Raw genomic sequence first — 26,573 nt, forward strand, 5'->3', positions numbered from 1 at the left:
CATTTGGCTATGTAACATAATTAATTGTACATTCTTCTCTCCTCCACTAGACAGTAAACGCTTCAAAGGCAGGTGTGTCTTCTTCCCAGATGACCTGGTCACTACCTTGCACCTGAAGATATTCGATAGATGTTTGCTGAAATAAATTATAGAAGGGCAGAACATGATACACTAGGGGGCAGTTGCAGAAGGCTTTACAGAGGTGGGACTGGAGGTGGATTTAAAGGGTAATATTTAGACAAAAATGATGGCTGATTACAGTATCATCGTATGTTAAAAATACAAGGGCTTCTTCCAAGGGCACTGTTATCATTCTGGTGTAGATTGCTTAATACTACAGGGTATATTGATCCTAAAAGTTCTCCTTTAAATGTGAGGCATACTTCTTATTTCGCACTTATATTCTTAAGCTAAAAGGATACAATATTTACAATTAAAAACTAGTTGTCTAAAAATGAGAGTGTCATCAGAAAACAAAAGTAAAAGACAGACAAAAACTGGAAAATATTTATAACACATATAACAAAGGGTTAATAACTACATACCAACAAGAAAAATATTAATAAATGGGTAAAAGGGGAAAATGCAATTCACAAAAGAACAAATCCAAATAGAAAATAAATAAGAGGGAAAAGTTTAACTTTAATAAAACAAACACAAATTAAAGTGAGATATGACTTTCTGTGTTTCAAATTGACAAACTAAAAGATACTACTTGGGCCGGCCGGTTAGCTCGGTTGGTTAGAGTGTAGTGCTGTTAACACCAAGGTCCAGGGTTCAATCCCTGTACTGGCCAGCTGCCCCCCCAAAATAAATAAATTAATTAATTAATTAAAAGATACTACTCAATACCAGTGAGGGAAAAACAGGGCACTTTCCTGGGGCTGTAACTCAATTTAGTAATAAAGTTTCAAGAGTCTTAAAATAATTCCCTTTGACCTAGTAGGATTCTATCCTAAGGAGTTAATCAAAGAGGTGCACAAAGTTTTATATAAAGCAGCACCATTTATAAGAATTAAAAACTAGAAACAATACAGACCATCAAGAATAAGAAAACAATGTATAATACTACATTTATTTGGTGCTATCATCAAAAATTATATCTTTTTGAAGAATAATTACTGTCATTGGGGAAATGCTCACAATATACTGTAACATAAAGTGAGGGAGGAAAAAATTTAACTGGTATGTATCCTGGAGACAGGGCTGGAGACAGAAATTGCCTCTGGGGATTGGGATTGGGGAAAGGGGACCCATTACATTTTACTGTTCTCTTTTTCTTTTCAGTGAGTAATAGTAATAGTATCGGCTATACTAATAATAATTTGATTATTGTGTGCCAAGCTTTGTTCTAAGTTTCTTGTTTCTTTTCTCACTTAATCCTCACAACAACCTGATGAGGTAAGTACTATTTCCAAACCCCCTTTACAGATAAGAAAACTGATGCAAAGAGAGGTCAGGCAATTTGCTCAAGACCGAGCCAGGATTCAGGTATGGAATTTTGATACCAGAGCCTTGTTCTTTTAACTACTGTAATACACTGCCTCTTGTTATATATTTGTAGTATTGCATTTGTAAATTAAGAAACTGATCCCACGTTTGTCCTGGTGGTTCCCTCTGCTGGGCAGACTTTTATCCATCTGCATAACTCTCTGATCTCCTTAAAGTCCTGGCTTAATTGTCACCTTCACAATGAATCCTACCTGGACGGCCCGATTCAAAATTGCAACCTGTTCCTACTCAGTTTTACCCTCCTCTATTTTTTCCATAGTATTTCTCTAGCATATTATACAGTTTTCAGATTCATCATATTACTTTTGCTCCCCCCTCACCCCAATACACGAGTTCCACTAGGTCAGGGGTTTTTATTTGTTTTGCTAACTGGTGTATCACAGCCTGAAAAGGTCCTGGCACTAACCAGGTGCTCGATAAATATCTGTAGAGTAAATGAGGTGTAGAAAACATAGAAATTCCACCTTTCATTTTAAAGCATGTATACATATGCTTGGGGATGATAGGAAGAAAATATTTCAAAATGTTAATGGTGAATTCGGGTGTTATTTTTCCTTCTTTATGTTTTCCTGTGGTTTTATTCTCAAAGTTCTACGTGAAAATGTATTATTTTATCACGAGAAAACTGATTTTTAAAACGTCTCTTCTGAACCTCGAGTAACGTACACTGCCAGGAACAGCGGATTGTTTTACTGTAAACTGCACGAAGCCTTTTTCCTGCATGAAACGCAGTCGAAAATTGGAGAGGTATTGCGAGTCTTTTTAAAAAATCATTCCTTTTAAGTCATCACCCGGTATTCTGGGGTGGTTAAACATTTCTTAAAGAAATAAAAATCCACGCCTCTCCAGCCGACCGCGGCATCGCTGGGGAACACACCCACCTAGCAACCGGGAGCGGAGCAGCATCGCGGCGCTGCGCCTTTAATTCCGGGGTCGGCGCGGAGGAGCGGTGGACAATTTCCGTTCCCCTAGTCCCTCCACGGCGCCGGTGGCAGCTGTCACCTGGAAGACGAGCACCGCGCTCGGGGGATGGAGCCCGTCGCCCACTGGCCGGAATATAAAGGCAGAAACCCACCCCCCGCAGGCTCTTGGCCAGGAGACACCCCGGCCCGGCGGCGCGGGCATGACCAAAGTCCAGCTTCGGGTCCACGCCCGTCCTGCCGCGGTGAACACGATCAGGTGAGAGCGGCCGGCCGAGGCGGACGTGACTCCGGCACCCCCGCTCCCGCGAGTCCCAGCGGCTGACGCGGCGTCCACCTGCCCCAGCAGCCGGGAAGCGAGCGGCGGAGGGGGCGGGGAAGGGGTTCCGGCCCCCCTCCGCGGCGGGGCCCCACCATGGCGCTGGCTGCCGCCGCGGCCGCCGCGGCCGCCGGGGTGAGCCAGGCGGCAGTGCTGGGCTTCCTGCAGGAGCGCGGCGGGAAGGTGCCCAGCTCGGAGCTGCTGAGCCGCTTCAAGCCGCTGCTGGATGCCGGCGACCCGCGCGGCCGCGCCGCCCGCAGGGACCGCTTCAAGCAGTTCGTTAACGACGTGGCGGTGGTGAAGGAGCTCGACGGCGTCAAGTTTGTGGTGCTGAGGAAGAAGTCACGGCCCCGGGAAGGTCCCGAGCCCCTGCCCGCCTGCACCCCCGGGACGCCCGCCCCGCCGTCGAAGCCCACTTCCCTCTCCCCAGAGGAAGATACTGTCCCGGGAGCTCCATCCCGGGCCTGGGCGCAGCAGTCGGTGGGACCACCAGAGGACCCGGCTCCGCCATCAGAGCCACAGGACACCGCCGTGGCTCTGGCCCCTGAGTCTACTCAGCCGACTGGGGAGCTGTCGTTAGGCTCGGCCCAGCAGCCAGGGAGGCCCGCCGACCCCCAGGTTCCAGGTTTTGAGCTTGCCCTGCCCTGCGAAGGACTCTCCGCAGACGTGGCCCCAGCGCCTGGGGCGTCGTCGGAGGCGGCCTCGTCCCGCGCAGAGCCGCAAGACCCAGAACGCGGGCCTGGGTCACCGAAAGGGCCGCCACCACCCCCTCCGCGCGCGCCGTCGCAGAAGCCCTGCATGCTGCCGGTGCGCTGCGTCCCGGGCCCCACCGCGCTCCGAATCCGGGCAGAGGAACAAGGCCTGCGCCGGCAGCTGTCGGAGGAGCCGAGCCCGCGGAGCTCCCCGCTGCTGCTGAGGCGGCTCTCCGTGGAGGAGTCCGGCCTGGGCCTCGGCCTGGGCCCGGGCCGCTCTCCGCACCTGAGGCGCTTGACGCGCGCCGGCCCGCGACTGCTGAGCCCCGACACCGAGGAGGTGGCCGCCGCGCCGCCACCGTCCGCCGTGCCCCTGGAGCCGGCCGAGCACGAGTGGCTAGTGCGGGCGGCCGGTGGACGCTGGACCCACCAGCTGCACGGGCTGCTGCTGCGCGATAGCGGCCTGGCGGCCAAGCGCGACTTCATGTCTGGCTTCACGGCCCTGCATTGGGCCGCCAAGAGCGGCGACCGCGAGATGGCGCTGCAGCTGGTAGAGGTCGCGCGGCGTGGGGGAGTGCCCGTCGATGTGAACGCGCGCTCACACGGCGGCTACACGCCACTGCACCTGGCCGCTCTGCACGGCCACGAGGACGCCGCCGTGCTGCTCGTGGTGCGCCTGGGTGCGCATGTGCACGTGCGTGACCACAGCGGGCGTCGCGCTTACCAATACCTGAGGCCTGGCTCCTCCTATGCTCTGCGCCGCCTACTAGGAGACCCAGGCTTGGGAGGTGCAACGGAGCCAGATGCGACTGGTGGCGGAAGTGGCAGTCTTGCAGCCCGGCGCCCCGTGCAAGTGGCTGCCACCATCCTCAGCTCCACCACCAGTGCGTTTCTGGGTGTCCTGGCAGACGACTTGATGCTCCAGGACCTGGCCCGTGGGCTAAAGAAATCGAGCTCATTCAGCAAGTTCTTGGGTGCCTCGCCCATGGTTCCACGTAAAAAGACAAAGATCCGTGGTGGCCTGCCAGCCTTCTCTGAAATCTCTCATCGACCTACTCCGGGGCCTTTAGCTGGTCTAGTGCCTAGTCTGCCCCCAGCAACCTGACAGTCCTTGGGCCTACAGCCTGGTTGATCTTCAGCTGCCTGCCTCCTACAGTATAAGCCTGCCCAAGGCTGGGGCCCTGCACCTGCAGCCCCATTCTGTTTCCAACTTTGTCCACTCCAGCCTGTTTGACCCAGACAGGCCAGCGCCTCCAGCTTCAGTCTGAAGCTTGACCTGTCTCCAGAGATGGGATTCGAAATCTCAGCGAGAGCCTCCTATGAAGAATTTCAGCAGTCAGGCCTGAACTCTGGAGGAGACTTGAAATTTAGGGTCAAAGGTTAAGGGGTAGCAGCTGGTCTGGCCCCTGAATGTGTTAATCTGGTGCCTCTGCATCTACCCAGTCCCGCACCAGAACTAGAGCAAGGGTCTCTTTAGATGTTGGAAGATGTTGGGTTGTTTGTCGGCTTTAAGATATGTAGTGGTTTTGTAATTTGATGCTTTTATTGTTTTTAAATTGAAATGAGGTAAAGCAACTTTCATAATGACCTTTTGAAATTATATTTTTCCATTTATAGGCAAAGAGCTCAGACATTTTCAATCTTTTGCTAAATATTTTGGAATTCTATTAAGCAAATAGGAGATCAAGATCTAAAAGAAATTAGTCCCAACCAACAAACTTTTAAAAGTTTATCTACCTCATTATAGGAAATCAAGATTCTGAAGGGTCTTGGACACAGAATAACCATTGTAACCCTTATGAATGTAATTAATTTCAGTTGTACTGTTAATGCTAAGTGTTTGGAAACAAGTACATCTTGGGAATAAAGGTGATATAACAAGGAGAGAAAAGAGACATTTTGGCAAATATTTTAAATTTGTGGTTGTCTTTATAATAAAATATAAACGTGTTTGGCACTGGTTGGTGGCTATTTTGATTTGGCATGAATACTTAATTTTTAAAAAATTTGTTATTTGTGAATTGCACCTTTGTGCCCTGTTTCTGAATCTGTGGTTTTCAAATCTGCTGAGCAACGCAATAGGTGAATATTCAAAGAAAAAAAGTCATAGCATTACACCACAAAAATAACTGATGGAATAGTAATGGAAACAATCAAGGAACAAATATTTTATATGAAAGTTTTGTACAGACAAAAAGTATGTGATATCCATTTTTAAAAAACACTTGAAAGCAGACAATTTATTCCAGAATAGCAGATGCAGACTCTCTTTGCTCAGTGAATGTGGACAAGTGGCTTAATTTCTTTGGACATTTGTTCCTATCTGTAAATTGTGAAGGTTTGTAAATATTGCCAAGATTTCCCAGGTTCAACACAGTGTATGATTATAAGGGCACTTTTTCTGTTTTAAAGATATGGAATCTATTTGTTTAACCAGTCTTTTTTATATCATATTGTGATAATGTTCTGCTTTTGCAAATTGTGTTTGCATGTCATTAGTTATATCAAATAGTTTTGTGGCACTGAGTAGTGGGGCTCCATATGTATGGGGCTCCCCATATATATCAGTGAGGCCTTTGAAGGTATTTAAGGCAGCCCTTCATGGAATGTTTTGATTTAAGCAATGAAATAAACAGTCCTCCATTTTGTTCCTGCTTGAGTGGTGATGTACTTCCCTTAAACAGTCTACAGCTTTTACTACTGTATTTTTCTTTTTGTTTTATCTACTTAATTTCTTCCTTTTTCCTTCATTCTTCACATGCTTCTTTCAAGCATCGTATTATTGAAAGAGTTTGGATTGCTCTGCAAAGTAAAAGACTCAACCACCCACAGATATGGTAGCCAAGAACTGTTGATAAATGTAGCCCCGATCTGACCTTTCCCCGTTTCCCTGATCGGAACTCTAGTTAATCTGCATAAATTTATTTTAAAATGCAAATTAAATCTTCTTTCTCTGCAGAAGAATTGTAGGAGGCAATAATTATAGCAATCTGAGTAGATGAAGTCTAGAAGACAGAATAAAATATTAGAGATTTTCTGTGGTAAGAGAAGCCTGACTGAGACAGAGTAGCAAAGGTCACAGACACGGGTATGACCTGCCTTGAGAAAGACAAAATCTAAACCAGCAAGGGGTAGTAACAATAATGTTTATTGCAAACTTAAATCAGAGGAAGGTTATTTGAACTGCCAGAAGAATCTTTGTGTTTCTGAAAGTTACGCTGCAAGCTTTTCAAGTAATTTCAAATGTTTTCAAGTCAAACATTTGGCAAGAATTTAGGATCAATACACTTAAAGGTCAAGTATTAGAAACCACTGCTTTTTCCTTGCAAGCCAAAACTTTCTGAAACTTTAAGTTAAGTCAGTAGGAAATTATTGTTTGATATGCATATGGAAAGTCTGTAAGAACCATATATTGCTTAGCAGGAGGCACATCTGTAGAAGGATGATTTCCAACAACTGACAAAAAATAACTATTAAACCAATTTAGCTGGTAAGAATTGTCACAGGGAGGGGAATCACTCCTTTTATTGGGGAAGAAGTTAATTGTTGATGTAGATGTGTATGAGTCATATCCACAGCAAGCTTTTAAATAAAGTTTTACATTTCCTTTAATGGAGATTGGAGACTATCATCATCATTATTATTATTATTATTTTGGTAGCTGGCCAGTTTGGGGATCTGAACCTGTGACCTTGGTATTACAATGCTCTGCTCTAACCAACTTAGCTAACCAGCCAGCCCGAGGAGACTATTCTTGAGCATGTCTCATTTACCTCATGGAGATCCAGAGTAGTGCATATATAACCTGTATTAAGTGCCAGACACAGTTCTAAACATTTGCAGGTATTAAGCACAACTTTATAAGGTGTACTCCTGGTGTCTTGATTTTAAAGTGAGGAAACTGAAGAGCCTAGAGAAGTTGTAAGTAACTTGTTCAGGCTTCACAGCTAGTAAGTGGCAGAGTTGGAACAGAATGCTGGTGCTCTTTTCCATTACGCTGTACTGCTACAGGAAGCAGGATGATCTCGTCTCAGCCCTTCACTTACTGAGTGACCTTGGGCAAGTCACTCAATTCCCCAAGCTTCATTTCCCTCCTCTATGGGACATAAGACTGGCGGTACCTATCCTACAGGCGGTGCGGAGGGAGGAACATATGCAATAAGCAGGTCGAACTCTTTGTGAACTGCAATACCAACCTGAGGTATTACCCGGGGTTCTGAGTTGGTTCCATGGGGATATCTACTTTGCAAAACCAAATAGCTCTGATTTGTGTACTTGCTTTACATGATCACCATTCTTTTACCATGTTAGTATTTGTATACATAGGTAACAATCAATTCTCCTAGGAAAAATGTATTCCCACAAGAGGGAAATTATCCCATGTTCTGTATGTGATATTACTTTAAGTTAAAACAGAAATAACCATGTCTTTCTTAATTCACACTCCTCTAGCATCCCTACCCCCACCTTTGGGATCTAAACTGCTGCCATCCAGCCAGCCGGGCTGAAAGCACCTCTCAACCCACAGTTATAAAACTAGGCCCACCCAGGACCCGTAGTCTCCACCCCTCTCCCCTTTTTCGGCCTTTTCCTGGAAGAAATTATTTGACCATCTAAAATGGATTATCTACTGCTCTCCAGATAGGCTTTTGTCTTGAACTGGCCTCACCAGTCTGGAACTGCCACACCTCTGGACTTCAACCTGTGAAGCTGGGGTGGCTTCGGGTGTGCCTGCAGGGACGAAGGAGGAAGGGAGAGACAGAGAGATCCAGAACTCTCCCCCATGGGGGAAAAATCCTCCTAGTGGGAAGTGGGTGCGGAGGTCCTTGAGAGGATTGCTTTATAGCAATTGCCGCCCCCTAATTCTCCTGTCACCTCTTTCTCTCTGTGATCCTCAACCACATTTGAGCACAATTTCCTCTTAAACTTCTGATTTACATGTGAATGAACAGCAGGGCAATTTGTTCCAGCGAGAATCCCTGAGGCTTACGCCAGCCGCTCGCCAAGGTACGTTTTGTGCCGAGCAGGATGTTCGAGACAGATTGAGCGCCGGTTTGGGGCACCGCGGAACACTGCTTCCCTATTCCATTTCCAATTTACGATCTGAAGGTATAAAGTACACTAATTAAATCCATATTAGGAGAAGGAGCGGGGGCGGGATGAGGCGAACTGGGGAGGCGGCCGCGGAGCTGCCTGTTGCCCAGCAACCCCAGCTGAAGTCTGCCCTCCCCGAAAGCCCGAGGGCACCGCCGCAGGCAGCCAGGGGGTGAGGGGCAGAAACTCTCTTAGGGACCCATGTAATGCATGCAACCACCCTGGGAAATCACGCCAGGCCCTTGGTCATACTGATGCTCGAGATCAACAGCCCCGGTTTCCCTTCCCCAACTTCTCGCCAACAACTTTCCAACCCTAATGGCAAAGGAAAACAAGCCAGCCCTTCCCTGTCTGGCTGGTCAGAATTTCTTTCCTACAGAAGCAAAAGACTCAGCTCCAGCTTTCAGACCCAGCAGGCACAGCAATGTCCTGTGGCTAGCCCAGCGGGCCTGGAAGCTGGGGAGGCTGCTGGTGGCAGTGTAGGAAGATTTCACGCAAGGAGGACAGTGCCCTCTGCTGGCAGTGTCATGGACAGTCAATTCACCGGGCTTCTGGTCTCCCCAAGGTCTTGAAGTCGATGGTGCCAATACAGGGCATCTGTGGGGAGCTCATTCTTTCTCTCTGAAGGAATAACGGTATGGAAGAGAGAAAAACTGGGGCAGGAAGTAGAGAGAGGCAAGGCGGAAGGAAGGACCAGCGAAAGAGGTGTGCCCCTACTCTTGGAGCTCTCCGGATCTGTCAGGGACAAGCACAGTATTCTCATATTTCCCCTTGGAAAAACCAAGCACAGAACCAAAAGTCCAGTTTAACTGGGAGATGGCAGAGGCTCCCCCACGCCCCTGCCCAACCTGGACTCCGAGTGTTTTGTCTAATACACAATTCCCACTGGCTTAATGGACATTAGATGTGTTTCTAAGAATATCATAATGGGAGAATGCAATGGAGACTGCACAAGGAAAAAGGCAGAAATTAAGTAGCTTTCAACCAGAATGCTTCTCTGAGAGAGCTTGTTCGGCTGAGGTCCTTGGAGCGGAGGCTCCGCCCACAGTGTTCAAAGGAGAGAAGCAAAGCATAATGTTAGAACTCGCAATGGCCTCAGCAGGAGCCCCATATGTTTTTTATAAAAAGGCATAATGTGAGCATTGTTCTGTGCTCAATAGCACGACTGTTACAACTAATGCTTTTGGTATGAATACGACCATTTAAAATCCCCAACCAGTTGCACTTAGTGACAATATGCATCAGAAAACAAGCCCAGAAGCAGAGATTTCTCACTTTGAGGCCAGTTGGCTTTAAATACACATACAATTGGGAGGGGACAAAGGGTACAAAGGTAATTTCTGGTATGGGTATGCCCCCAGTATGAATCTGGCCCTCACATCATGGGCAGGAGGGGGGGACAATTATCTTTGTATCTCATGAATGTTCTTAATAAATAAATAATTTAAAATAAATAAATAAACAAACAAATAAATTTTTCTTAGTACAAGTAAAAAAATAAATAATTAATTAAATAAATAAATACACACACATGACTTTTAATGTGCCCAACTTCCAAAAATACACTGAACTTTTGCAGAACAATGTTCTTGTTCCTGGCATTTGCAGCTACAAATATTGAGACAGATTTTCTCACGTATATCTAAGAAACTGGCTTTGATTTTATGTATACAGGGCTGACGCACAAAGCAGGGGAGCTTGTCCTATTTCATACCACCTCAGCCCACCCCCAGGTCAGCCTCTCTGGCACACAACCGCAGCTGCCTCTCCAGGTCCTCAGCCCCCACAAGGAAGGTCTTCAGGCCCCACCACTCACCTTCGGCTCCCACCCTCAACTGCCCTCCTCAGATCTGGCTGACCCAGTGGGGTCTCTGAAAAAAAAAGTGGATAAACTCAGTTTTGATAACTGAAAGAAAGTGAGCCGAAATGCCGGGTACTGATCAAGCTTTATTAAAGGAAAAGAATCTGCCAGGCTGCACTCAAAATGGAGGGCAGCACCAGGCGTCAGGCTGGGAGGGCTTGTATAGGCTGTAGGGAAGGCTGATGTAACAGGGAGGGGTTTGGTGCTGGTGTGGAAGACAAGGCTGGCTGATGAATCAGGTGGAAGTTTGCACCCACGCGGAAGTGGAGGAGTTTCTATATCCCAGAAACTGAGGTTTCTCCTAAGGGAAAGGCTGATGGCCATTTTGTGCCCAGTGTCCGTAAAAATGGCACTGGTCACGTCCAAGATGGCACCAGTCATGTCCAAGATTCATCAATAACATAATTTGAAGAGGAAGAAAGTTCTTTCTGAGTCTTGGAATGAATGTCCTGGAATGTCCTGACATTTGTCGGGGTTTTTAGGCAGCAAAGCATCTGAACCCATTTTCAATTTGGGGGAATTCCTTATCCCTTGAGTCTTGAAGGGAGGCAGTACTTCTCAGTAGTGGAAGTAGGATTTTCGCTAAAAAACAGCTAGAGACCTGGACTCAGCCAGTCAGACCTAGGTTTTTGTAGTAGTGATGGAGTCACCAGGACAATTAGAGATTATGGGTAGCAAACTGGTGGAGTTGAGGGCCAGTGTCCACCTGGTCCCTCTTGTTTTCAAGCCTGGTTCTCCAGTCTTCCCAGACATTGCCTGATCTGACTGATGTTCTGCCTCTAGTCAGCCAGGGCTGATGCCTGTAGTTTGTAAACAAGACGCCTCTCCCTCCCTCCCCCAGCTGTGCTGCAGGGGACACACACGCTTTTCATACCAATTTTTATTGAGAAAAAAAGCTGTTTTGCATCTTAAGTTGAAGTGCTTCTCTGAGTTGTCTCCTCTCCCTCCAATATACCCTAACACAGTCCCTTTCTCATCACAAAAAAGGGGAAATACTGCAGTGTTTAAGATCCATAAGTTAAATTACCAAATAACCCATAAGACTTGGGTAAGGCCATATTAAAACACTTGGAAGGAGTATTCTGGGAAGGCCTGGTCTGGGTCCTCCCCACCCCCTCAAGGGAAACGCACTGAGCAAACCAGCATCACCCCACTTATGCAGGTGAGAGGCAAGGGTGGTGCTCTCCACTCCTGTAACTAGATAAGGGGAGGAAGGAAGGGCGCTTCATCCCGACAGGTCCCCGGGGGCCAGACTGGCCTGGGAGACAAGGGACGATGGCCAAGGTTGCTCCTGACGGCGTCCAGTTGGTCCTGAAGGAGCCGGACACGGTCATCCAGGCTGCGCTGCTGGGCCAGGACGGCGGCCTTGCCGGCTAGCAGGGCACAATAAGAGCGCAGCTCCTCTGCCGGCAGTGCCCGTGACAGCACCTCGCGCAGAGCCCGCTCGCGACGCGCCACATGCTCCTTCAGCTCCTTGGCATCCTCCTGCTGACGCTGCAAGAGCCCGAGCCGCTGCAGCAGAGAGGCCTGGAGCCACAGGGAGAGGGCATCTTCAGCAGGACGAAGGCGCCGCCTCTCCCGGTATGGTTCCAGCCGGAGACGGCAGGCCCCTCATCGCCCTGCTCTCCCCCAGCCTGAACCCCTTTTACCCGCTCGTCTGGGTCGCCATCCGAGCCTGCCCGGGCCAGGGCGCAGCGCACGCGGGCCAGGCGGCTGCCAAGCAGCAGAAGCAGGCCAAGCACGCGCTCTAGGTCGGCCATGAACCGGCTGAACTGCTCCAGCTCCCGGGGTGTACAGGCCTGGCCCACTGCAGCTTCCAGGGCTGCCCTGCGCCTAGCCCACGCTTGGGCCGCCCCCCGCAGCCGCTCCTGCTCGCCCTGAAGGTCCTGCAGCATCTTTTGGAGGAGGCCGGCTAGCTCCACCTGCAGGGAGGGCGTGGGTATTCAAGACTGGGTCCAAGCCCTTGACTTCTCAGCCCAGACTCTGAGCCCTTGCCTCACCCAGCCTCCACCAGCCCCTCCACACTCACTTTCTTGGACTGGATGCTGTTGTTTGGTGCAGGGAGCCCCTGGCCACATGACGGGTCAGGCACAGGGTGGGTGGCAGGGTTTTCAAGTCTTGTTTCCTCCTGAGAAGTTGGCAGGAGCTGGATGGAGCTGGATTGGTAGGACCTGGGGACAAAACCAGATTCCCTGGGTTGTTTTGCCCCAGACTGCAGGGGCTTAGCATCCTAAGTTTCTGGTGCCCTTCACTCACCCCGGCTCAGAAATACCAGCAGCCTCTTCTCCAGCCTCCCCACAGGCTGGCCTCATTGCAGCCCAGACCTCAGCTAAAGGAATCAGCCCATCCAGCAGGCCCACAGGTGGCTCTGGGCTGAGGTGGGAGGCAAGAGTGTCACTCAGACAGGGATCCAGTCTGGCCAGCTCCTGAACCAGCTCCTCAAGGTGCTGAGTGGGCCATGTTGGCCTGGAACCAGGCTGGCCAGTGCCCCAGGCCAGGACAGTGTGGTGAGGGGCCCTTCGGGTATTGTTGCCTGAAGGTCCCAGGGCATCAGCTGGGAGAGGTTTGAGGGGGTCACTCTCTGCAGCTGTGGGAGGGTCTGTTGTCAGCAGTCCAGTGGGGTCAATAGTAGAGATGTCACCATTTGCAGTCCTAGGGGGGCTACAGTGTGTGGGCTTGGAGACACCCACAGAACCGTTCACCTCCTGCCAGCAATCATCTGCCCCTGCGGTCCCTGGGCACTCATAGAGGGTGTGTTCTTGGGGAACTGTAGACTGGCTAGCCCCTTGGTCCAAGCCAGTTTCATATTGCTGGTCAGAGGCATGGACACTGGAAGCAGAAGAGACACTGAATCAGGAAAAGCGCTGGCCACAGACAAGTGGTGTCCTCCAAGGGTCACCTGCCCCCATCCCCACCACCTGGGCTCCCAGGCTCCAGCTAGGAGAGGGTTCTCTGCTCCTCTAGCATTTTGTAGATGTGTGTGTAAAGGTGGTGTCTCACTCTGCTTGGAAACAAGGGAATTCACCTGGTTGGGAGTCGCCGTGGGGCACAGGAGTCTGGAGATGATCCCATTCTGACCATCAGGGATTCTTCCAGGAACACTTCATCATCAGGAAGGGAGGGGAGCCGGGCAGACACAATGTGGGTCTCTGAGACACTCTGCTCACAGTCGGCAGGGCTGCTGTGGGGGACCTCTGCAGTACACATTGCTGCAGTCTCCTTCTGAGTCAAGAACCGGGAGGCAGGGACCCCACACTGACCACAGTGACCAGGAAGGATGTTCTTGGTGCTGCACCAGGAAGACAGCAGGGTGTGCAGTTTGCAAAAGACAGGGTCAGAAGACACCTACTGAGGGTAGGTAGGGGACTCTTTCCTTTTTTGGGAAAGAGCTTTTGTAGAAAGCTGCCTCCTCCCAACTTGGTCCACTGAGTGGCCTATCTCTCTCACCTGGAAAGTCTGGTCTGAAACAACTGTCTGGGGTTTTCTGCTCCTTGGGGAACAGCCTGGAAAGGTGAACAGTCTATCAGTCTCAGATGGTTCCCTCCACCCCCACCAATCAGCATCCCCTATCTTCCATACCTGGATAATGGACACAGCTCCTCCTGGACCTCTCCAGGGACCCAAGACTTCACCTGAAGCGCTCGGACTCCCACTGGCAGGCCTGTAGTCATCGCCGAGCTTCAAGGACCCGAAGTTCAGGTCTGCTGTGGTTTGGGGATCAGGCAGCCATCCTATCTGGTGACCTTGGGAGTCAGCCAGCACCCGATGCTGCAACTCCTGGGGCTCGCGCCTGGCGAGGCTAGAGCTGGAGGAGTTCTCATCCGAGCCTTCCCCCGCCGGCCCACCGCCCCGACCCACGCGATCCAACTCTCCTGGCTCCGAGAAGCACCACTTCCGCTGCTGGTTGGCGAGGCGTCCCCGGCCGGCGGTTCCAGGCGCGGGAGCCTGAGAGCGCTCCGGCCGCACCTCCCCGCCCGGGTGGCTAAGCGAGGCGGAGCGCGGGTGCGCCGTGGGGGGCCGCAGGCGGGCGGGCAGGCTCATGCGGAGCTCCTTGCGCTGGAAGGACGTCTCCCGGAGCACTCGCCGCTGCGCGCCCTGCAGCCGCCGGCGGTAGGCAGCCCGCGAGGCTGGCGGGCTGGGCGGCTCGGCGGCCCGCGCCGTGGCCTCAGCCTCGGCCGCCAGCGCGTACAGCAGCGGGGTGGTCTGTCTGCTGAGTGACCCCGGCGTCCCCTGGCTCTCTCGGGGCTGCAGCCCAGTACGTGCAGCGACCGCGGGCCGGGGCCGCGGGGATGTTCGAGGCACAGAGTCTGGCCGGGCGGGGGCCGGGCCACCCCAAACCACGCGCACGTAGGCCCAGTCAAGGTAAGGAAGGAGGTCGGTCCCAGGCGACCGCGTGCGCGGCTCAGGGCCACTGGAGGCCGCGGAGAAAGAACTGTAGGCCGAGTCGGTGCGCGTGGACAGCCGCCTCTGGTCCAGGTTGCGAGTGGAAGAGGCCGGGGAGACGCGGTCGCCTCCAGGACCCAAGGCCTCCATGGCTGCACAAATGGGGGCTAAGGCTGGCTGGCTCCGTAGGTCCTGCAAAAACATAGATGGCCTGGTGGGTAAGGAGCTCCTGGTAAGGCTTAGGACAACCTGCTGGCCTTCCCACCACGCAGAACCAGGAGCTTACAGGCCCCCTCCCTGCCCTGCTCACACCGTCCTTAGCGCTGGCATTCTCTGCCCCGCCCATTTTGGCAGAGTCAACTTGGGGTCAGGGATGGCATGGGCAGCAGGACCAGTCCCAGGAAGTAACTCTGGAAGTTGAGGACCTCAGCTCAGGGGAAGGAATTGGCATCTAGCCCAGCAGGCGGCCTCTACCTTGGTACCTCCTGGAGCGCTGAGAATGTACCCACGTTCCTTCCCTCCCCAACCCTGTCACACCCAGGCTGTTTCCTGGCTGCTCTGTGAGCTTCTCCCTGTGATCTTTCCCTGATAAACAATGGTCAAGAATGCTCTGCGAGCACAGGGGAACCAGGAAAGAAGGTGGGGAGACCCAGGTCAGGGGGCAGGGGCAGCTTCACAGTCTTCCTCCCTCCCTCCATGCCTGTTATGTTCCAGATGCTTATAAATATTTATCTTGATCCTCACAACTGCTGTCTGCATTTTACAGATGAGGACACTGAAGTTCTGAGGAGGAAATAATTTGCCCAGGGGTGAACAGCTGGTAAGTGGCAGAGCTCTGCCTGGAATCTGGGCCTGCTTCCAAGCTCACTGCAGCCAGAATCAATTTCCTAGAAGCAAACCCTGCAAAAAGCCAGTTTACCATGACCCCACCCCCCAACTGCCTGGCTCCTCCAACAAGGCCCAAATTCCACTGTGGGAAACAGTCACTCCTCCTCTCCACAAAATATTGGCAGATTCCACAATAACCTGGTCCCTGCTTCTGGATGCTGCCTTTTGTCTAGGAATGACCAACTCAGCCCCCTTCTTTGCCGTGATATTCTTGCTTTTCCTATAGGACTCAGCTTAGGGGTCTCCTGACCTTTGGGGATTCTTACAGTGCCCTGAGCTTCCCCCATCACAGCACTCATCACACTGCACTGTAATTGTCTGCTTGCATGTGATTTCCTCCTCTTCCTACCCCTGAGCTTCCTGAGGATAAGCCCTGCTCTTATTCACCACTGTACCTTCAGTGCCCAGCACAGTTTCTGGCATGTTATCAGTGTTAAGTGAATACCTGTTGAACGGCAAGGGAAGAAACAGACTTGCAGGAGGTAGATGTAGGGGTGGCCTTGGTAGAGAAGGAAGAGGGCTCCTTAGCTTCTGCCCACCTTTTTCCCTTCCTTATTAGCCTTTTCTGGGGAAGGGGACAGAAAAGTTGAAGCACTTGTCGCCATGGATACTGACCAAGTTACTCATGCATTATCAGGAACAAACAGAGCAAGTACAGCTTGGAGCAGAACTGGTGGAAAATATACACTTCCCAGGTGCCGGGAGGGAGAGCAAGGGGGAAAGTTAGGTGGTGTACCTGGGTCAGAGTGACAGCAGCTTTGAGGTTTGGGAACCTGGGGCTTCCTGTGAACTGTAGAAACTTGGAGGCAAGGGGCTTGCCTTCTCTGAGCTGCTTGGTGGGGAATGCCAAGTAGGGTGGCATGCAGCTGGGGTGGGGACTAAAAAGCAGCTCACATGAGCCTTCAAGACACTATTTGGAGCTCAGAGTCTCCCTCTACCCACTTCCCTAAGCCCAGAATGCTACAGATGGCTGGTCAGAGCAGGTAGAGGGGTTAGTGTTGGAAGGATATGGCATTTCCTAAACGGGAGAGGCAGTATGTGCAACACTTTGAGGAGGGGCTGTCAGCAGACCTGAGACCAGAACATCTTAACATCACCCATCTCGGGGCATCTTCATGACACTAAGCCCAGCCCTGCAGTTTGGTCCTCACATTCAGGCTTGGGGACCTCTTTTCCAAAGTGTTTCTATTCTCTAGACTTCAGGAGGACTCTCAGTAGCAGCTCCTGGGAGGATAGTCACCTCCTCTAGGAAGTCCACCTTGGCTGCTCAGACACAAGCCCTCTCTCTTCCTAGTCCTTCTGAGCCCAGTTTGGGAGCACTGTTTACCCTGGGTAAGGCATTACCCATGCCTGCCCATGTTGGCTTGCTGCATCTACAGTCAGGTGTGACAAAGATGTTTCCTCAAATCTATCTTAAAATAGATTTTCAATCTATCTTGAAAATCTTCTTTGTGAATTATTGTGTTAACCAAGGATTTTGAATACCCCAAATAAAAACTGCTTGAATGGACAATACAAATGTGTATAAAGTACTGTTTTCTTATTGACCCTAACTTGTCTCAAGGATGCTTTTCCATTGGTGGCTCCAGCATCTTATGTCCACGCAGCATGCTCACATTGTACCCTTTGCAGAACCTGCTATGCCAGGAAGGCCCAGCTGCTTCAGTAAGTGTTTTGGGGCCACAGCAAAGAGAACGGGTTTTCACACTTGTCTGGTGGCACGGAGCCTCTTGCAGTCCAGCCAGCCCTTGTGGCTGGGGGTAGCCATGTCCTAGGGTCCCCAGCCTCAGCACCAGTGTCAGCTGTGGGCTGTGCTGCAGAACTTGTGCCTCCTGCTGCTGAACGGAAGAAGTCCAGAGACTGGAGCTCAAAGAGCTCTGCAGGCATTTTGTCAAGCCTCACCAGAGTAGAGTCCCCCCTCCCCCACACCAGACTAGGGTCTTGGGGGAGGGGGGAACATTCAATATACTTATCACCTGAATGAAGGAACAAGAGAGGAAGAGGAGACAAAGATGAATTCAGCGTTCAGAGTTAGGGGTCTGGGAGGTGGAGCCACCAGTCCAGAGGATGGGACTGGGGACTGGACAGAGTCCATTGCTCATTCAGTCTGGGGCCTGTGGGCTTGTGGTGTCTGTGGGTCTGGAGCTTGGCAGAGAAGGTGGACCAGGCAAACAGGCTGATCTAGGTTTTTAGTTAAGGGCTGTTGGGGAAATAGACGAACAGTTGCCAGTGGATAAAATCACACTGAGACAACGGGAGCAGATCCAGGTAAGGTGACTGGAGAGGCACAGGAGAATGGGTAGCCTCAAATGCAGCAAATGATCAGGAATTAAATCGTACCTCTCTTAAAGGCCGCCTCACATCTGCCCTCTCTGTGGAGGGAGTGTCCGTGCCACCCCTCCCAGCTGGTTTTCCCTCAGTACTGGGCTCACTCGTGGGAGCATTGTCTGCACAGAGGATTTCCTGCCAGACTGAGTTCCTGGGTCCCAGCACCCCAAGCTAGTTCTGGCGGGGCGGGCGTTCTGGAAAGTTCCACGGCTCTCCCTGTCCGCAGCATCCCCTCACTCTCCTGGCTTGTACTAGCCAACAGCGCATTCCACACAGCATCCACGCTGCAAGTGAGCGCTGGTTTACGGGGCTCGCCGGCCACTGCAGCCCAGATGCAGAGTCTCCAGAGACTACAGCTTGGTGCGGTGCGCAGGAAACGCAGGATGCTGAGGGCACCTGCGGGCAGGCGACTGCGGGCGTGGACGGATCACCTACCTGGGGCTTCAAGCTCTGGGAGCCAAGGTGCTCAAGGGAGGAGAAAAGCTCAGGCCCTAGTGACCAAAGGGGGCGGCAGAGTCATACGGTGCTGCGGGAAAGCGGGGCCCCGGGAATGCCCGGGAGAGCGGATGGCCTCTGGCCGGCGCATTTCTCGCCTTTCCTGTTGGGTTCACTGTCGGGGATGGAGGGCTCAGATCGCGTGCAGGGGGACAGCGCGATCCCGGGCGGGAGGACCCCGATTCTACAGCTGCTCGGCAACCAAAGGGCAGGAAGTGGGGGGCGGAGGGGTGTCGTGAAGGAAGACCCCACTATATGAGCTTTGAACAGACGAAGAGCCCCCCAGCAGTTCTGCTAGCTGTGTGGGTCTCTCTCCTCCCCACACCACTGCAAAGAGAAAAGGCGCACAGAGACCCAACTCGACCTGCGCAACCAGACAGAATGACGCACAGACCACCCCACCCCCACCCCGCCTCCTGGCCACCGCACTCGCTCTGCTTTGCTAGCCACCGCATCACCCCCACCCCGGCCTCCTCTGGGGGAGCGTGTCTGCGGATCCTGCCGCCCGCCCCACGCTCCCGGTCCCTGAGGCTCCAGCCGGCGACGCGCATACCTGAGACTCCAGCCAGAAACGCGCTCCTGGGCGCCCGCAGCCGCACGGTGACATCAGAGTCCCGGACTCCGGCTCCAACCCCACCTCCAGGCTCCGGCCGCTGCAGGGGAGGCGCCACGTCCGGCCATGGGGGTGGGGGCAGTGCTGTCCCAGGAGCCGCCACCCCTTCCTAGTGTCTGGTCTAGAGCCTAGTTCCAGGCCCGGGGGGGGGGGGGAGGGTGGTGGTGGACAATTTTTTCCCCTGCAGGTCACAGGCCTCTTGCCCCAGGCCGGAGAAACGACAGCATAGGGGAAGGGAAGGCAACCAAGGCGACAGCCCTCCTGTCTCCAGCGGGACCTGTCCAGGCGCATCCTCAGCGCCTGTTCTGGGCGGCCCGGGTTCCTGGGGGTCCCCCTCTCCGTGGGGAGGTCCAGGACGGGCCCTCAGAACGCCAGATGGCCACTCCCTTTCCTCTCAAGCTCTGCCAAGAAAACAGGCCCACCTGGGGCTTGTGCCTCAATCCTGTCCCTTTGAGTTACATGCCCCTTGACCAGCTTTCCCTCCAGAACCCCCATTTCCAACATTCTTCCAGTTCTTGTCTCCTTTCATCTAGTCTAGGCCCTCCTGGCCTGCTACCTGGGGTGGGGGTGCTGTGGACTTGTATGTTCACCCCAGCTGTCTTAAGTGGGTCCTTTGAGTGCTAGACATATACATACCCCCTAGGGCTGGAGTCTGGCTCTCAAGGGCTTTATCTTTGCAGACCTCCATGCTCCAAAGAATGCTCTGCTTGCATCTGTCCTCGTGCTTTCCTCCTTGCTGTGCCCTCAGGCTCCCCTGCCCCCACTTTCTAAAACTCTATCCTGTGAATACCAACTCTGCCCAGAAATGCTCCATTCCTGGAAGGAGGCCTTTTACTGAGCCCATCCAGCTCTGAGGTCTCTCTGCTATTGTCCTCAGCTGCCTTCACTCTCCCACAGGATCAGCATGCCTCTGGGCAGGGACTGTGTCCTCCCATCATGGCATCCCTAGTTGTTATTGGTAATAACTGGGACGCAGAACTCTGGTGGAGGGTCAAGGCTGCCACTTCCTGGGGGCATTGGGAGCCTGAGGAACTCTGTCTTCTTGGGTTCTCTTCGAGGGTGGAGGCAGCAGGCACCTGAGCCTGGCTTCTAAGAGGGGTGTCCTCCTGGCCCTCCTCCTCCTTCAAACACCGTCCAGACTCAGTTATCAGCTCCACCTGGAGCTGGAGCTCTGGGCCCTAAGACAGCGGCTCAGAACCTCTTGGCTTTTAAAGCCAGCCTTTTCAAGACCCTGATCCACATGGCCTCAGAGCAGTATCACAATAGAAGGAACACAGCTCAGCAATCAAAAAGCCACTTAAAAACTGCTCAAGTTTTTTTTAATGTATATTTCTTGAAAACCATGAAGGGGACACAGTGTCCATAGCAATTCTTATTAACCTACACTACCCTCCTGCCCCCTTACTTCTCTTAGGCAGAGACTACAGCACTCTCTGCTTAAGTACCCAGAAGACTGAAATCCTGCCAGCCCTGCTTCTCTCTTAGCTGCTGTTTCTCTTCCTGACATGTGGAAGTTGATCTGGTACTACCAGCTAGATCTTGGTGCTGCTAGGAGCTGACCTGACATTCACAGCAAGGTCTTCATGTTGTCTTGTTGAACATAAACCATTTCAAAAGATATCAGCACGAGACAAGGCCATTCTGTAACCATGCTAAATCAAGACAAAAATAAGAGCACTCTGCAATCACTTCTGACACAGACAAAAACAACATTTTCCAAGTCACAAAAATGATCAAACATCTTCCTGTCCTGACTAATGTGAGTGAATGCTGCTTCTTAACCAATTGCGGTTTTAGCCTAACTCTAGGTGTTCCTGTTTCTAGATAAGATTAATATACCCAATCATATAATTACTCTTGCTTTCTGACGGCATCCAACACAGAGAAGTCCTGCTTCTTCAAACCTCAAAAACCACTAACCCGAGCCCAAATTCTATAAGGCCCTTCTAACACCCTCTTCCTGAGATGCCCCATGATTCCCCATGCTGTGTGTTCTCCCTTACTACAACAAGCAATGAACGCAACTTTTTCAACTACAGGTATGTTCCTCGTGGTGTTTGCCTGGAGGGCATTGACACTTCCTATCTATTACAAAAGCCCAAAGAATCTTGGATGGGGAGAGGGGGAAGAGACTGCTGCAAAGCTGGAGTCTCCCTTAGTTATGGTGGTTGTGTGTGTGGAGGTGGGGGTGGAAAGAATGGATGGAGAGGATGGAAACTTTCATATATTTTTCTACTACATAAAAAGATGTCTGTGCCCTTTAGTATGCAGTACTTTCTCAAGCCTGGGAGAGCCCCCTAGGTCTTTGGGCTTAGCCAGGGTTAGAGCCACAGACTGTGCTATTCCTGGCCAGGCCCTGTATCAAGGAGCTGATGGGTGGGAGGTGGTGGCCTCCATTCCATGTGGTTTTGCACTTGTAACTGAACTGATGACACCATACCAAAGCAACTCCTCACCTCACAAGTCTCTGTAGTTTCTTGCTGTTGGATTTGGTTGATGTGAGGTGACAATGGGTAGGATACCGAACACCACTTCTTTGGTAACAGTCAATGTGCTAAGTGCTCTACTTATTTTTAACCCTGTTATTCCTGAGAAGTATGTATCATCGTTACAATCCCATTTTGTAAGTGAGAAAGCTAAGACTTAAATATCTTGTCAAGGTCAGGTAGCTTGTAAGCAGCAGGGGCAAAATTTAACCCCATAATATCTGGTTCCAAAGGCCACACTCTGATGTGAATATGACCAGTGAAAAGAACTGCAAGACATGGATGTCCATGCAGCCCTCCTAGGATAGCAGGATTTGGACTTCAGATTGAGAACTAGGAAGTGAGGGGGAAAATGAGAAGTGAGCAGCAGCAAGACCCCAGCCGGGACTTCCTCCTCCTGTGTGTTCTCAACAGGACAACATGTGGGCTAAGTTTCATATATGGTTTGAGAAGTTTCTTGTAAGGGGCTTGTAGAAACCTTTCTTTCCATATGTATCTTATGAAGGTGCTCTGTGACTTTATTTTTTATTCGAAGGTATATCTTGGAGCTCATTCAATATCAGTGCATAGAGCTGTTTTTTTGGTTTTGTTTTCTGTTTTGTTTTTTAGCAGGCATGGGCACGAATAAATTGGGCTATTTAACACAATCTCCTGTTGATAGACATTTAGGTTAATCTAGTCTTTTGCAATTACATATTTAGTAATGAATATCCTTTGTTATGTATTTTTACTCACATTTGTAAGTCTACTTATAGGATAAATTCCTAAATGATGAATTGATGGCTCAAATTGTAGGTAGTAGGTTGTACTCTCTAAAGATAATCACAAAAACATCTACTGAATATGCTTCTCTGCAGTGTGTCTTTGCCACTACTCCACTAACAAGAGGTGGGGTCTGTATCTCCATCCCTCTGGATATGAGGTTATGGGCAACAGTAACTGCTTTGACCATTAAAATATAGCAGAAGTTATGTTGAACCATTTCTGGGCATAAACTTTAACTGGCCTGGTAGCTTCTACTTCCTGCCTCTTGGCAGTAAAACTATTGAGAACACTATACAATGAGAAATACAAGCCATATGGAGAGGCCCAAGAGTATGACATAGCATGTGGAGAGGAGGAAGAGAGGCCAAGAAGCACCGAGGTATCAGAGGTATAAGCAAGCAAGCCACCTTGGAAATGGATCTTCTAGTTTGTGCCACCCCCACTGACACCATATGGACCAGAGAAGAACTGCCGAACCTAGACTTTCCTGAACTCTTGACCCTCAAAAACATGAACAAAATCATTATAAAAGTGTAAGCCACTAAGTTTTGGGGTAGTTTGTTACATGACAATAGATAACTGTAACAGGGTATGTAAACTTTCAATTTTGATTGATATTATCAAATCACTTACAAAGAGGTTATACCAATTTACATTCCCATCAAAAACGTATATCAGTAGCCATGTTCCTACATCCTCACTGAGACTGCATAATCAAACCTTCTGATCTCTGGAATTTTAAATGTGAAAGTAATATCTGTTTTAATTTACATTTATTCTATTATAAATGAGATTACACATCACTTTATACATTTAAAAGCTATTTATATTAACTTTTGTGATCTGCTCATTTCCTTTGCTCATTTTTCTATTAGGTTATTGGTCTTATTGATTTGTAAGACCTCTACATATTAAGGGAATTAACACTTTTTCCTGTGTGTGGCACATATTTTCACAAGTTTGTACCTTTTGACTTTGTGGTAGCAATGAATCTACAGTCCATAGTAGAAGCAAAAGATGTGTCTTTCTTTTAGGCAGCACCTACACAGCTGGCTCAATTTAGAGGTGGTAACGTACTGATTAAAGTACGTTAGAGGCCAGAAATCTTTCGACAAAGTGATATTGTCTATTTTTGGAAATCCAACAAAACATGAGTCATTGCTTGTACACAAATGTCTACTTAAATTCTTAAATTGTAAATACTCTTTTGGGGCAAGTTTGTTTGCTTTTTAATTATGCACTGAATCACTACACTTGTCCAAAGATAGAGCTTTATAGGAAGGTAGTCACAAGAAGAAAGTGCAGAGGCTGGTCGGTTAGCCCAGTTGATAGAACACAGTGCTGCTGACAATACCAGGTCAAGGGTCTGGATTGCCAAACTGGCCAGCCACCAAAAAAAAGAGAGAGAGAGAGAGAGAGAGAGACAGAGAAACTACTTGGAGAATGGAGCTTATCTTCTCCTGTGGGGGCTTCTGACAGGCAAGGCTTCTGGGTGAGGCTGGGTGGGAGGCTGGGTGAAGGCTGGCTGTGCCAGGGATTGAACTAGCATTCCCTTTCAGATCAGCAGTTCCTGGGAAGGAATGCTGGGCTTTTGCGTTCCCTATCGAGTATACGTATACCACTTTTCCCCCTAAAGACATGGGTGACACCCCAGTCTGTTTGCTTTGGTCATAATAATTCAACTTTTCTCCTCCAGGCCAGCCCCAAGTCTCCAAGCCCTGAGACCATTCCATTCTCTTGGTCTGCCTTCATTCAGATATTACCCACACATCCTTGGACAAAAGAGGATAGATGGTTATGGGCTTCTCTCCTTTTCTGCCAACTACAGTGGACCCAGGACAGGTAAATAGTGGCCGAATGACCTTTTCTACTTTGCTCTTCAGATCTCCTGCGACCAAAATGAAAAGTGTCCCCTAATGTTCATTTTGGTTCTCAAGAATAGAAACGAACTCAGGCTCTGAACTAGACACCATCAGCATTGCCCATAGAGAGCCACAGTCTCCCTGGCCTAGGGATGGCCAGACTGTACCTTTTGTGTTTAGACCCTAAACAGGGATGAAGTAGTCTCCAAAAAGCCCCTCTCCTAAAAGTGCTCTCTTGTTTGAGCTGAACCTTTCAGATCTCTGCTTGCTGAGGAGTCACCTGGCCAGCATTTTCAATGGAAGAATAATCCAATTCTAGAGCTCTAGGCCCAGGGCTGCACACACAAGCTGCATGCAAGACTTGCTGCAGAATTGGGTCACAGCATGCTATGTCAATATGGAAAGAATTTTGGCTGTTGGCTCTGGACAGATACACGGAGGAGACTAAGTTCTAAAACCTGGGGGTGTGTATGTCTGGCATTCATTGTGGCTCATGCATTATATTTTTAGGACCTTGCCAGGGGTGAATGTGACCACACACACCCACAGAGTCTAGTTAGCAGTTCCTCAAGGGAAGCATCAAGGGATGTAAAAAACAAAACAAAACAAACAAAAAAAGTAGCAAGTTTCTTTGGACTTGCATAGCAAATAATGTAGCAAGATGAAGGGGGAATGTATCTGTTAACTGGGTGGCACCAAAGGAATTCTCAGGCAAACAGCAACTCACAGCAACTTCCTGGAAGTGGCAGAGATGAATTCACAGAGAGGCTCATTGCACAAACTGATTTCTCACGATGGAACAGGGACAGAGTTGCTCTCCAATTTGGTAAGAGAGAAAGAGAGTAAGAAAGCAAAAGTTCCAAAGTCTGGCAGACCTAAATTTGAATGCCAGTAACTTTATGACCCTGGAGATATCCCAACTTTCCTGAACCTCTATTTCCTCATCTGTAAGACAGGGACACTACTACATACCTACCAGGTAAAGATTAAATGAGATTTGATCATGTATAATCAGCACCAGGCTCATGGTAGCCTATCAGTAAATGGCGGCAGTTATTCCTCACTTGAGTTTCTACTGAGGGATACAATCTCAGCTAAATCCCAGCCTCAATTTTATCTCTGAGGATTGTTTTATACACCAGGGGTCCTCCATGGGTGTTGCTCATGCTATTGATAGCTCCTCTCCTAAACTTTGCTCACCACTCCCCCAACACGGCTGCAGGGGACATCTGAACACTTTTGGGGGGAATCCCATATTATGTAGGTCTTGGGGTCGCAGAGCCCCTCCTCTCACTTTAAAGCCAGGCCAGCCACAGTGCAGGCCTAAGACGTGGACTTCAGCAATCTGATGCTCCTGCCAGAGACTGGGACTCTTACGTGAGTGACATAGAGATGCAGGGACAGGTGAGAAACTATTCAGAGTCTGGGGGTGCAATAACAGCAGTAATACTAGCCTGTCTCCTGCTTTTGCTGCACAGCTTCCTTTGGTTCTTGTCTATTTTCATAGCCTGTTCTCTGGCCTTCTAGTCAATTCTGTAAACCACCAGATTTCCTTACAATATGAGAGTATTTCAAAAAGTTCATAGAAAAATAGAACTGAAAGGTAATACAGTTCTTTCCACGAACTTTTTAAAGTGCCCTTGTACATTCCTTTTATGAATGAGTCAAGCAAAGCTAATAGCTATTGTTTAATTGAAGTTTCAAATACAGAGCCAAGACACTTTTTAATAGGGATGCCACTGTTAGGCAGGAGGAAAGTCTAGCCAGATTTGGGTGTTCAGAGCTGCTCTATCTCTTGGAAAAGCAACCACCAGGCAAGAGGGCAAGAGAGATCTCTCACAGATGCCCTGAGTTCAGGGGAGGCACTCTTTGCCCTTCGTTGTGGCTTTAAACGCTCTACCAAGTCTTAACACAATCTCAAAACTAGCAACTTAGGAAACAGGATAAAGCAGCACAGGAGAAACACAAGGCAGGCAAGTTCCTGGTTCAAAGTCATAAACACTTGCTATAAAAATGAAAATAAGACTTCCCTTGATAAACATAAAATCAAAGGCAAGAAAATTTGGAGACTGGTCGCTTTTTCCTATTTTTGTACTAAAGGGGATTGACCTAGACTCCACCCACGTTTTCTTTTCACACTAGCATGGGCCAAAAGACAAAGCTGACATCAGGCCAGGGTAGGCCTGTCTGGAGACACAGAGTCATAGGCTTCCATCTTATCGTTGCTCCCCACAGGGAGCATGTTCTGAAGTTTCCATTCTTCTTACCTCCCCCACTAGCAAATGTCCCTGGTAAGGATCCATTATGATGCTGACTTATACAACCTCCGAGCCAAGCATACCTCCTTAGTGAGGC

The 26,573-nt window shown here is 49.9% G+C and overlaps 2 protein-coding genes across 2 annotated transcripts; one reads left to right on the top strand and one right to left on the bottom strand.

The window, feature by feature from the left end:
- The first annotated feature begins 2,847 nt into the window (after window positions 1-2,847).
- On the top strand, window positions 2,848-4,548 carry SOWAHA (sosondowah ankyrin repeat domain family member A). Its single transcript, XM_063084702.1, has one exon. It carries the CDS (start codon window positions 2,848-2,850, stop codon window positions 4,546-4,548), a length of 1,701 nt encoding a protein of 566 aa, XP_062940772.1.
- A 7,047-nt stretch (window positions 4,549-11,595) lies between these two features.
- On the bottom strand, window positions 11,596-14,931 carry SHROOM1 (shroom family member 1). The gene is made up of 7 exons (XM_063087632.1): window positions 13,978-14,931; window positions 13,852-13,901; window positions 13,424-13,639; window positions 12,655-13,227; window positions 12,428-12,569; window positions 12,048-12,320; window positions 11,596-11,925 (listed from the first exon to the last, which is right to left on the bottom strand). The coding sequence occupies exons 1-7, from the start codon at window positions 14,929-14,931 to the stop codon at window positions 11,596-11,598; spliced, it is 2,538 nt and encodes an 845-aa protein (XP_062943702.1).
- Between the last annotated feature and the right edge of the window lie 11,642 nt (window positions 14,932-26,573).

The sequence above is a fragment of the Cynocephalus volans genome, chromosome 2 (genome assembly GCF_027409185.1).
Source record: "Cynocephalus volans isolate mCynVol1 chromosome 2, mCynVol1.pri, whole genome shotgun sequence".
NCBI classification, from domain to species: domain Eukaryota; kingdom Metazoa; phylum Chordata; class Mammalia; order Dermoptera; family Cynocephalidae; genus Cynocephalus; species Cynocephalus volans.

Excerpts from the sequence above, each read along its gene's own strand:
- SOWAHA (XM_063084702.1), top strand. The coding sequence starts at position 2,848 with ATGGCGCTGGCTGCCGCCGCGGCCGCCGCGGCCGCCGGGGTGAGCCAG.
- SHROOM1 (XM_063087632.1), bottom strand. The coding sequence starts at position 14,931 with ATGGAGGCCTTGGGTCCTGGAGGCGACCGCGTCTCCCCGGCCTCTTCC. Across the intron at positions 13,902-13,977 it reads GAGCTGTGTCCATTATCCAG|GCTGTTCCCCAAGGAGCAGA; the intron begins GTATGGAAGATA and ends TCACCTTTCCAG. Across the intron at positions 12,570-12,654 it reads GCTGGTATTTCTGAGCCGGG|GTCCTACCAATCCAGCTCCA; the intron begins GTGAGTGAAGGG and ends TTTTGTCCCCAG.